This window comes from Seriola aureovittata, chromosome 14, assembly GCF_021018895.1.
Source record: "Seriola aureovittata isolate HTS-2021-v1 ecotype China chromosome 14, ASM2101889v1, whole genome shotgun sequence".
Lineage (NCBI taxonomy): Eukaryota > Metazoa > Chordata > Actinopteri > Carangiformes > Carangidae > Seriola > Seriola aureovittata.
The window spans coordinates 10,811,524-10,823,953 of NC_079377.1; the positions used below are offsets into that span (position 1 = coordinate 10,811,524).

A 12,430-nucleotide genomic window follows, 5' to 3' on the forward strand; every position below is an offset into this window, starting at 1 on the left:
AAACAGCTATTTAATGGAATTAAGAATTTATTTTCACTATGATAAAAAAAAAAACAGCACTTTAGATAAAAATGAATTGTTCAGTATTGTGATTTTAAACTCACTTCATACACTATTGGCATTGAGTGAAAGTTCCTCTGTATTTAAGGACTGACATTCTTTTCCAGTGAGCTCACATTGGCTAAAGACATCAGTTCTTTTGCATACTAATTTTCATTTACAAAACAGTGAAAATAATGCCAGAAAAAACTGACAGAAAGGCTCTTTGTTTGGGGTTACATAATACAAAAATACTGCAGATTCATTACACACTTACTGGTTACAGAAATAGTGCTTTACAAATAATACTTTTATGTTGCAATTACAAAAGCAGGAGTAGAGTATAGAATGGCGAAGCTTTGGATGAATGCATTACCAACTGTAAGGAGGTTCACTTTTCCACACCGGCAGCTACATTGCTGTGACAGAGCACACTATACAAAAATAGAGTACATTATAAAATATGATTTTAAAAAAAGTAAAGGAGCACAAACATTAGCACCATGGCTTCTGGAGATAAAACAGAAATATAAGTGTTTACATAAAAAAATAGGGTTATGGCAAGGAACATAAGTCCCATCTTATGAATGTCAACACAGCACATGACTGCATTGCCTTAAAATTTCAAAACATGTTACAGTCAAATGTTATGCTCTCAACATAAACCTAAACAGACATTTCAGAGAAGTCTTTAACAGCATCAGCTTGACAAAAGACAATAAAATCGATTAGAAACATTTTTGCTCAAAGGCGATGAAATGCAATAAAATAGTGCAAGTATTGTGTACACATAATACAACATTAATAAATATGCTCTGTTTAAGATTGAAATGTTGCTGAATTAGATCTGTCATCTAATCCACAGCTTTTCTAAGAGAAATGAGGGGGGTCCCGTCATTTTTAGTAACATCTCTCTGCAATTTGACGCACACACATCCCTCGTTGTCATCATCATCACATAGAAAACACAGACATTCATGTGTTGGCAACCTATGAGTGAGGTTGTGCCATAAATGAAGGAGAACCGGTGCATTTGTGAACATTAACACTTGACGTATTTAAAGTATGAATTCCAGGAACTGTTCATCACCTAACATGTCCAAGGAGAGGCTGTTGGTAGACCTGCGGCCATAGAATGAAGGTTTGCCTTGGCAGTGCAAAAGGGGGTAATAACTGTGATCAACAGGGGTCTTTGGGTTTGTTGAGATATCTGGGAGCCCAAAGGTATAGCTGTGGGAGGAATCAGGTGGCAGTGTCATCCCAAGGGGTGCTGTAGGTGGGAAGAGACGGACATCATCTAGACTGTGGCTGTGCCGATCCACACACACATGTGCCCTCGAGTTCAGCATCTTGAATAGAGATAGGAGGTGAAGAAAAAAGGTAAGAGAAGACAAAGGATAAGATAAAAGAAAATACAGAATAATCCACAGTAAGTTAAGAAAAAGAAGGCAAGAAACAGAAGAGGTATGACAAACCTGTTTTAACAAATCTTTGTTCACAAGATATTCATCACTGTCTGGAGGAGATGTGTTGTTTTCTGTACACAAGATTTTATTGGTAAATTTTGACAGAGAATTTGAGAATACAAAAAATGGTTTTCACTGATGTGGTGAGAACAAATAAAAATAGTGGTGACAAAATACCCTGTATGTCAAAAATCCGATGATTTATACCTGTTGAATGAGTGTCTAAGGAGAGTTCTGCACAATCCACTGACACCCCTTCAAGAAGATCAGCCAACTGGAACATCTCATCAGGATCATCCACAAGAACATCCTTTGGACTTCCACCATTGATTTTAAGCTCTAAAGAGAAGAGTTTTAGAAATGATTATTAAAAACATAAAATGTAAAATAAAAAATAACCCTCATCTACCAAGGCCATAAATGCATTTAAGAGCAGATGAGGCATAAAATGTGGAATAATGACATTACATCGTCTTTGAGCGACATGTTTGGCATAGTGTTTAATCTGATGAAGCACTGTGGGAAACAGCACATTTTCCAAATGTATGGAACTGCTAAACACACCTGCACAGATCAAACTGATGTCTCAGGGAAGCACAAATAATACTAACATGCTTTATTTGAGGTTAATACTATATATTACATATATTTATATACATATATTAATAATCAACATTCCACAGTCTTGTGGTTCATTTATCAACATGTATCTTTGAGACATACTGCCAAGTATACCTTAGTTAAGCGTAAGGGTGAAGGCAGGTGATGAGAACAGTAACATCGTTAACCTCTCAACATAGCACCAGTAAACCATAACACCCAAAAAGAAAACCGCAAAGGTGAACACAAGATCAGCATTACACACAGCTGCTTTTATGTCTATTTCATTCAACCTATGAAGCATCAGTTTACTCAAAAAAATATGCAGAGATGGATAAAATTTCCTGTACAAATCTTTCAATATAAAAATGCTCTCACCTTCTTCTTGCCAGTCCTCATCTTCTATTCGAGCCTTACTGCCTGCGTCAAACCCAGAGGTACAGGAGCTGCCACGGCTGGCTGCTGAACTGAAACACTTCTCTCCTTGCTGCTGACCTTCCTCGTCCATGGAGGCCATCTCTGTGGAGATGCTGTGCTGGCGGGCATCGGCTTCGATCCCAGAGCTGCTGGTCGAATGTCGAGACAGACCAGGGCTGCTCTCACTGCCTGGGGGGTCCAAGTCCAGGTCATCACTGATGTATGACTCTCTGTAACGCTTTTTCTCTAAAACGAGAAGAATAGAGAACTCAAGATCAATATTGAGTTTTTTTTTCCAAATGAAGTTCAGAAATACAAAATATCATACTTTTAAACTACAGTGCTTCAAATGTGATTACTGAACAAGAACCTGTTTGATTCTTTGTGTAACAAAAAAAAGAAGTGACTTTCCGTTTAACTTGCAGTTGTTACTGGTGTGTTCTGTTGATTACAAGTGGGCTGCAGCCAGACTGTAATTATCAGTGACACTAATATTGTACTCTACCCTACCTTCACTCTCCTCCAGCTGGCGTAGGTGTTTGAGGGCAGGCTGGAGGCTGAGGTAGAGGCGATGGCTGCTGCTCAGGTGCAGGAGGAGGTGGCGAGAGCGGAACGATGATCCGGTGTAGTAAACCAGCTTCCTAGCTGACGGCAAGCCATCTGGCTGGATCTCGAATTTCTTACCCTGAATGGGACAACATGTCATACATAGTTTACAAAGCTAATGTGCATTAGATAATTACAATGACTCCACCTAATCTTAACAGTGAATGAAGAAGAGCGCAGTGTGTATACCAGGAAGGTGAGACGTCCCACATTTGACCAGGGGAAGTCATACAGCAGCTGTCGCATGTTGTTCACCTCCTATGATTACAAAACACACACACATAATTAAAAAGAAATACCTAAAATGCTTGTGAGCTTTTGTGTTTGCAAAAGCATAACAGATTTCTAGATATTATTTTAAATTAGTGATCAATAATCAACTGTCTTTTTGTTCACAGGATCCATCTGGTCTTGGCGAAGAGGCTAAGGGATTCTCAAGGTATCTCACGGTCTGTTGGCTCTTTAATCAGCCAGGCCTGGAGCCCTAATCCCCCCCAGATGGCCCCTGATGGACAGATCAAACAACTGACTGGCATGGCAGACGGCTCCTATCTCCTCATGCACTGCTGTTGGTGGCAATCCCACACATTCCTCACACGTCTAGTCAGAGGTTTTATAAGACTATAGATACAAAGACTGAATCTTTGAGCAAACGCAGATTCACTCTTGTGACGTACCTACTATGCATTAACAACACACTCACACATGCACGCACCTGATAAACCTGCATTCCTCGCAGGGTCAGACCGAGCAATGCTGTTCCTCTCTCCTCCTTTTTGTCCTGGACAAATGAATGATGAGATGTCAGAGAGGCATCTGAGCGGCTCAGATAAGATAGCTATTTCACAGCTAAGCCTCTCTCCAGTTCATTGGGAAACACACTGAGCTGCTGCTAACAACAAATTTAAAGTGATAACCCATTACGCAATAGATGGGCAAAATTTCAAAAAAATCACCCGGTAGATGAATGAGTTTGAAATAGGGAGGACAATAAACTGGCATAGATGGACGGTTACATAACTGCCCCATAGTTATTTGTACAGCACAGCTCAAATCAAGCCAAACTAACTGCATTTGTGTTAGAATTTCAGTCAGAGGGAAGAAGTATGTTTGAAAATAGCCATAGGTTACAATAAAAAATCATTTTTCATTTTAATTATACATAAAACACACCCTGCAGTATGATGTGTGCTACAAATACTCAAATCAAGCAGCTGGTTTCATTTGATGACACTGAAATACTAAATTGACCTTTTGCAGTCTGTAAAACAAGACAGGTACATCCTCCAGTCGACTTGACTCCCTGATGAAGAGCAGGATGGCATCACGCGTAGACAAGCCCCACAGCTCCTGATGCACTTTGGGCCCATGGCAGAGGAGGTAGTCCACTCCACGCTTAGCTACAATCTACACAAAGAACAAGGGACAGACATGTATAAGGCAGAGATCATAACATAACCTCAAAATATTAAAATATTAAAATCAAGTGGAGACAATTTTATTCAAATTTTAAACTAACATCTAATCATTAGATTCAAAGTGTTTTTAAAAGCTGCTGCCACATGGTAACACCTACCCAAGGGGGAAAGTAATCCTTGGGTTCAAAGTAAGGGGTGATCTCCGTATACTCTCTGGCCGGCGGGTGGTCACCGAGGTCAGCCTGCAAGGCGTAACCTGCCAGCTGGAAGTACACCTCCTCTTGCTGGCGACATTCAGAGCGAAGCACACGCTCACGCACATCAGAGTAGTATAGATGTCGTGACTTTCGTTCACTGGTAACACAAATAAAAAAGAAAAAGAAAAACAAGGGTAGGTGGGCGGAGGGGTAAAAAGATGTCAGAGAGGGGACACAGATGGATGAAAAACAGTGGTGAGGAAAATGTATATAGAACATATATAGGAGGGACATACCAAAGGAGTCTGCCGTTCTCTATGTAGTACTGCACTTTGAGGCAGAGCACTAGAGGCAAAGGTCTCTTCTGTATTGCCTGTGTGTAGAAAGAGATGTGTTAGAGTAGGCCTGTGTGTGTTAACATCTTTTTGTCATGCTAAACGCAAAGTTGTGGCATGTAGGCCACTGAACTGTGCCTCCCAATTAACTGACATGTATAATAGTTTCGAGAGTGGGTCACAACAAAATGCGTCTGATTCACACAATCACAATTTGCTACAGTTCAGAACAAGCTCTTACCTTTCCTGAATCTGACTTCCATTCCTTAGGAAAGTACTTAGTCAGTTTCTCCTCCATATCTAAAAATATGTGCTCATTATCTAGAAGAGAGAAAAAAACATCAGGAAACAAGCAGACAGTTAGCGAGCAAACAAAACAATAATGTAACCAAGCGTAAAATTTGCCAAACAATGGGATTCATTAGGGTAAAAGAAAAAAGCCGTTGTTCTTCCGTTTGTGAATGAGGGTACTAATGACAACAATGCTAATGTTAATGCTACCCAACACAGCTCTAATCTTGATATTTTACCATCATCTATCCTTCAATCCCCAGAATACAACCAGTGTTAATGTTGTTTAATTGATAAACTTATTCAAATTATATTTCAGTAGAGAGGCTAAGGAGTTGTTCATGACCTGTGTTCACAATGAGGATGTTGTATCACTTTCAGCCTGGTCCTATGAGTCATGACATGGGCATTTTCTATTTGATTCACCTTATCTCTTTTGTTCAACTTTGGGCAATCATGTTCACTGAGCCGTTTCACAACTCATTCCTTTAACCATCCATCTCCCCTTTCACCCTGTCTCAGTCCCACCCTGACTCATTCCAACTCCTTTACCTCTCATCCTTCACCGAGACCTTTGAGTAAGAGTTGAGTAAGGCTGCCTGTGTCATGACAAGCCCCCCTATCTCTTTCCCCTCCACTCCCACCGTGCTCTTCCCATCATCAATCCATCCCTCCCCTCAGTGAAGAGGAGGAATGCAAGGGTGCATTCCAGGCTTAATGAAGTTAATATTGCAGGAATCCAGGCCTAAGTGATCGCTGAACCAACACCACAAAAACAAAAGGCTGCTTGTTCAACTGGTGAGCCACACAAGATTACCAAGGCATTTCAACGTATTTGTACAGGGAAAGAGATCAGGAACACAATGAAACAAAAAAAGTAAGTGGATTACACCATTCAATTATGCAGACTTGGAGGGCAGACTGAAATTCTTTTTTGGTTTTAGTGAAATAGCCTTTCGGCAGAAAATATTTTCCACGATATTACGCAAACAAGTGACACCAAAAGAGTGGCACTGCAAAGCCCTGCTGTAAAGTGTTGTCATAATCCAAACATGATGCTGTTGTTTACAATCTGACTGATTCAATGCGTTAAGTCAACAAAACTGCTTGCTGTATGGTCATAATTTTCAGTTATCTGACAATATTGCTGTGTACTCTAGTGTGAACAGTCTGTTTGGGTTCAGAGGCTGAAGGGTCAATGAGGAGTGAACTTACCCCTCACCACTGTGAGGCCAAAGAAGTGCAGCTCTTTGACTCCAAGGAGCTCTGTCACACGGTTGAAAACATCCTGCCCTGTGGACTTTGGCTGGAGCAGGTGAAAAGATAAAAAGAGGCTGTATTCAATATGGATTCACAATGTGCAAAAACTATGTGGTGCAGCCTAAACATTCTAGTGATAAACAGAACTTTGATCATCTGTTAAGACCTCTTGGTGTCGTAGTAAATACTCACCCCGACAGTGATGTCCAGCTGGTCTTTGTTGGGGAGGAGAACACAAATGGTCCTCTCGTGCTTTATCGAGGTGGACATAATGTCTTCTGAATGTCTGTGATAAGTACTCTCTCTGTTAAACTGCTCCAGTCCTCTCTTGCTTTCTCTATCCCTCACTTTTTATCTGTTCCAAGGCAGCTTTTCCATGTTTTATCTAAAACAACAGATGACATCAGAGTGAGATAAGCAAAGTAATTAAAAAACATGATCCAAACAACACTTTGAAGTGAGTGATGAAGACCACAGAATGGAATTTATAAACAGATCATCAACTCGTGTGTTGGATTCGATACCAATGAGAAATAAATTCAACAAATCAGAACACATCAGTCAAAAGGTCCGCTGTGTAGCATGTAGCCATTGATGCATTGATTTTTCATTAGCATACTGTCAATCAGTCACAGCATAAACAATCCCATACGCAGACATAAATACATGGACGTCTCCCACTGGCACACAACCAAGATTAACTCAACATGGATGGTCTCTTCTGTGGGGTGACAGGCCAAATGTTTTACCATCACAATTATCTTCCAGAGGGATCATCCAACACATGAATCAGATACATGGCTCATAAATGACATAAGCTGGTCTACCTTAAAAAGCATCTTAACCCAAATCATTGGTAAATACTACATTATAGTGTATAAATGGAAAACAGGGAAATAGTTGGGCAAATAAAATGAGCTTATCATACTGTAATCCTAATAATAGTCATTAACTGGGAAACAACCAATCAGATAATCCTTGTGCATACCTTTTCTATTCTATCAGTATCTACAGCAACACAAAATTAGGAACTGAAGGAACTGAATTATTGCAGATTCTGCTGAGCATACTAAAACAAATGGCCATGACAGAGGGGGACAGTCTATTTGAAATCAAGACTCACCTGAAACTTGCCCCCTATACTGACCCGAAGCCCCAACTGGTACGAAGCTCATCTGATTAACGTCTTAGAATCAATTAATCAGGTTAATTACTGCTGCGTGCCGACTCTAAATCCCTTAAATCCCACTCTGGACAAAAACCAGCAAAAAAAAAAAAAGAAAAGAAAAAAGCAAATAATACAAGGGACAGAAAAAAAAGATTTGTAACTGAAGCAGCCGAAATCTTTACTTTAGTAAACAAAGCATAGGAAGAAGTTGGACAAACGGCTGTTTCTTAGTGTCATACTTGTCTTACATCTAATTCTTGAGATTAGTATTGCCATTTAAGGAAACGATGTTAACATATGTTTAAAAGCACCAGCTGCATCAAATCTCACTGTTATAAATCAAAAATAAAATAAAATATTATAAATGTGTTGCAAGCATACAAAACATTGTGAGAGCAAATGGTCTTGACTAAGAAGGCATAACATTTGTCTTACCAAATATGATTTATGGACATGTTGAAACACAGCCGCACTCACATCCAGGTGTCAGAGCAAACAGACAAAAAAACCTGAAATTCCTGTAGCTTGAACATCTGACTTGTTTGTGACAGAGTCAAACTATACTTAACATTCACTCTGACACTGTAGCTAATAGAGAAACAGATCCAAGTATTTTTTTCACTCTAACAATGTATATATAATAATTGTGTAATTTAAAAAAAATTCCTTACCTACTTTTTTAAACTTTGAAAGTTCTTCTACAACATAACTTATGACCATAACGAGAGAGCTGTAGCTCCACTACTACTACAACTACTCTGTTTGGCTAATACCATATTGTGAGCTATGCTGCAAAAATATATCAATACCGTTGCATTTATAGTGTAGACTACAACAGACTGACATATTTTTAATTCAGTAATCATAAATGAGTCACTGAAGCAATTCCACAGAATATATGATGATAACCAAACAGTAATACACTACATTGGAAGAAGAGCGTGCAGACATTTGTCAGCAATTCATGCATGAAGCAATACAACTGAAAAATAGAAACAGATTTCTAAAGAGAAAAAAAAATGCTTTGTATGGGAGTTTGGGTGGTCTTGGTCCTGTGGTTTGTTTTTCCTTTGCTTGTTTTTATATGTGCATCTAAACTTTACTTGCAATCCAATGTTTTGCCATAACTTTTTCCCACTTGTAGCATTTAGTTTGCCATACTTAACTTCAATGCAATATAAATTTACTTAAGAGTTCAGTTGGAAAAACATTACCATAGACAACAGCTAAGTTTCAATGCACCCTGATACTCAGATGTAAAAACACAAACGAAAACTTAAGTCTACCTTATTGAATTTATTTACAAAGTACATGGCATATCAAAGACAAAAAGCTGGTGTAAAGCAGGTGAAACCTGAGCGACCTTACTCAACCACAAATCCAGAGTACAGTCAGTTATATAAACTACACTGGTCTTAACTGTATCCCACCTGTTTACTATCAGCCCAAACAGTGCTGGCTGACGTCTTCAGACATCCCCCTTGTTGCTGACCAGGGTGAAACCTGGCATCACATGAGAGCAGCCATCTGTATGCCATAATTCCCCTCCAAGACTGTTATAATCCCTGCTTCTGAGCACACTGCTGGCTGTTGGAAAAACAACATCCCCTCTGCACTGTGCAAGCTCTCTGAAGTGCCAGAGATCCTTACTGCCCGCTGAAACCATAAAGGAATGGGAGCAAAGGAGGGGTTTCTGAATAAACAGGGGAATACCATTTACACTCATCCCACTTGAAAACAATAGGGTGAGCCAGCTTTTCAGTCCTGGGGAGCAGTGCTTTGCTTAGGGATGACTCAGAGCCCTGATAGGCACACAGATAATCAAGGTTCAATGGTTTCTTTAACGCTAGAATAAAAACAGACTTTAAACGAATTTGGAACTGGAGTACAGAATAATTACACCCTGCTATAAATAATCCAGGTGCATTGAAAATTCCAGTTTTTCATTGTTTATCTCGAATTTTATTACCAATTTATCAAACGGTCGCTTAATACTTAACATAAGGAGCTAGTTGCCGTTAGTTCTGTCAGTTTAAATTTAAGTACACATATTTATGAGTGAGAGAAACAAAGTCAAAGAAACTTAGAGTTAGAGTTAAACTGATGCTTTTTACTCCCAGTCGTGGTTACATGTGTGTGTGTGTGTGTGTGTGTGGTTGGATGGGATGGTAACATAACGCAACAAGTGCATCACTAATTCTGGCTACTCATTTAGCTAGCTATAAGGCAATACGTTACTTACCATCATATTAAATGAGGTGAAGGGGTTCACACTTCAGACGCAGGTCTTCTCAAAGCTTGTTCAGACACTCAATCTTCTTTTTTCATCCGAATAACAACATGACAGAAGTGAGTAAGTAGGACTCCTCTTGCACCCCTTCTCCATTGCATGTTGCAACTTCTTCCACCACAGAGAAGCCCAAACTATTGGGCCATACCATTTTGAATAGTTGTGGGGGTGAGCTGTTCTGATTGAGTATTGGTTGTAAATGTTTATACTATTTTCACGTTGTTGTCAATAATTATTTTAGTTCTTGTCACGTATGAATGGATATGAATTAGACATCCATATCCATATAGGGAACTAAGCTTCGTATTATTTCAATGCACTACCTAACAGATATCCCCCCCGATGTTTTGCGTTGGTAGAACAATCTCATGCCAATTAGAGGACCAAGCAACACGAGTGTGGATACCATCAAGATCTTGTCACTAGCGAAGAAAACTATCAGATATTTCTTAGAAAGTAATCTTTTAATGCATATTTGTAGGTGGTATCAGTTCTCTCATCTAACTCTATCTCATCTAATGAATTGTTGGACTATTGCTGAGTCCTGAATTACCTGTTGTTTGAATAATCATGAGCACATAAGCCACAGCAGATCACACCATAACCGTAAATGCACCTTGCCAGCATAATTTCACTGCATCAAATTCTAGTCTATGCATTGAGTCTTTTTAGATTCAACATAATCAAGAATAAAGAATAGTCTATGAATGATTCTTCCAACAACTGTGCAAATGTGTAAATTACAAGAGGACTTGACATGACTGCATATTCTGATTGTAGCTACTATATATTATGTAGTGCTTTTATTAGTCACTGTAATGTGAGGGACCACAAACATCAAAAGCTCCAGGTTCACTAAGTGGCAATTGTGGTGGTTTGACTAATTGTACTTTGTTTGGGAGTATGGGAAAATGCACTAACAAAGTACAATATCAACTGAGCTTTGACTTGGAGAGTGATCCTTTATTTAGATGATATTGTGCACACATGGTGCATATTCCTAAATTAATTTGCATTAAATAAAATCACCAACCGGAAAATCTGTAGCCAGCATAAGCATATTTTACACTGTGCACACACACTGTGAGGTGAAGGGGTTTAAAGGTGCCCACCAGCTCATTTTTGCCTCAGGGCATCCTAGCAGCTTTTTGTGGCCATACCTACACCTGGCTCTATTCCTTATTTTTTGGCTTTCTGGATGAGTGGAGGCATGAAACACAGAGTGGCTTTGTGTAACAGAAAAAGCAGGTAACGTGAAAAGTATGTTTCCATATGCCTTTCTCTCTTTGATAGCCCATATATCCAACTACTACTGTGGTCCTGGCTGGAGGCAAGGACCCACGCAGGAAGCTGGATGTGAAATAACTACCCTGGTATTTACAAATTTTAAAGTATAAAGGCGGACAATTTATTTCTCTGAACGAGCATTGAGTCATGTGAACTTTCTTGTAAATAAATGTGTTATATGTTGCACACGAGCTGTAGTTTTGTAGTTTCTGGTCCTGTTCCATCCTCCTTATAGAGCTTAAATATAGATGTTGGTGCATTACCATTTTATTGGCTTCTAGTTCATCACTTAATAACTAGTGATACATCTGTTTCCAATATCATCAGCTTTTAGTGTAGTTGAAGTGCACGGGTGCCTCATCTGACTGTCAAACCACACCATAAGACCCATTATCGTGGCCCTTGTTGCAGTAATGAATATCAGCACCCGATAGGCCCACTTGTATGTTTTTCTTTTCATGTTGGAATAAAAAAATATATATAAATGTTTCTCCTGGGCGTAATAGTGCTTTTTTTTAATTTAATTAATTTTTTTTATAAATAAGCATGTCTATATTTCTGTGTGCTTAGGGGGAAGGGGTTCGTTATCCACCATCTTGTGGAAATAAATCATGTAGCCCTATACAGGATCCAAATGTTCTTGCCTTCTGATGTCAGTATATGAAATTAAATTATGAAATTATGGCAACTTAAAACTGAAATAGGAGAACACAACTACACAAATTCCCACATTCACTGTAGGTCTTTGAAAGAGCACATCTTACTATGACACTGCCATCTGCAGGGCCATTTGCTCCAGTGCAAACAGAAAACAAAAAAATTAAAATGCCAGAAAAATCATTGAAAAAAACGGCTTCACATTAACAATACAAATTTGGAAATCAAAGTACTGACGAAACTTTAAGATTAACATTACTTCTGGGGCGTCGTGTGGCGTAGTGGTCTAAGCAGGCGCCCCATGTGTAGAGGCTACAGTCCTCGCTGCAGCTGGCCCCGGTTCGAGTCCCGCATCGGACGGCCTTTACTGCATGTCATTCCTCCTCATTTCCTGTCTCT

At 39.3% G+C, this 12,430-nt stretch overlaps 1 protein-coding gene across 3 annotated transcripts; it reads right to left on the reverse strand.

Annotated features, from left to right (window-relative positions):
- Window positions 1-15: 15 nt before the first annotated feature.
- Window positions 16-10,188, reverse strand: zgc:172136 (uncharacterized protein LOC566376 homolog). Of its 3 annotated transcripts, none has more exons than XM_056394580.1 (14): window positions 10,040-10,188; window positions 6,822-7,014; window positions 6,585-6,675; window positions 5,320-5,399; window positions 5,040-5,116; window positions 4,705-4,900; window positions 4,380-4,535; window positions 3,844-3,909; window positions 3,318-3,386; window positions 3,033-3,207; window positions 2,484-2,768; window positions 1,713-1,844; window positions 1,515-1,576; window positions 16-1,388 (listed from the first exon to the last, which is right to left on the reverse strand). In XM_056394580.1, exons 2-14 carry the CDS (start codon window positions 6,897-6,899, stop codon window positions 1,098-1,100), a joined length of 1,758 nt encoding a protein of 585 aa, XP_056250555.1. In that variant the 5' UTR covers window positions 6,900-7,014; window positions 10,040-10,188; the 3' UTR covers window positions 16-1,097. The 3 variants fall into 3 exon arrangements, with proteins under 3 accessions (XP_056250555.1, XP_056250556.1, XP_056250557.1); XM_056394581.1 differs by lacking the exon at window positions 10,040-10,188 and adding an exon at window positions 9,228-9,430; XM_056394582.1 differs by lacking the exon at window positions 1,515-1,576 and having other exon boundaries at window positions 1,185-1,388.
- Between the last annotated feature and the right edge of the window lie 2,242 nt (window positions 10,189-12,430).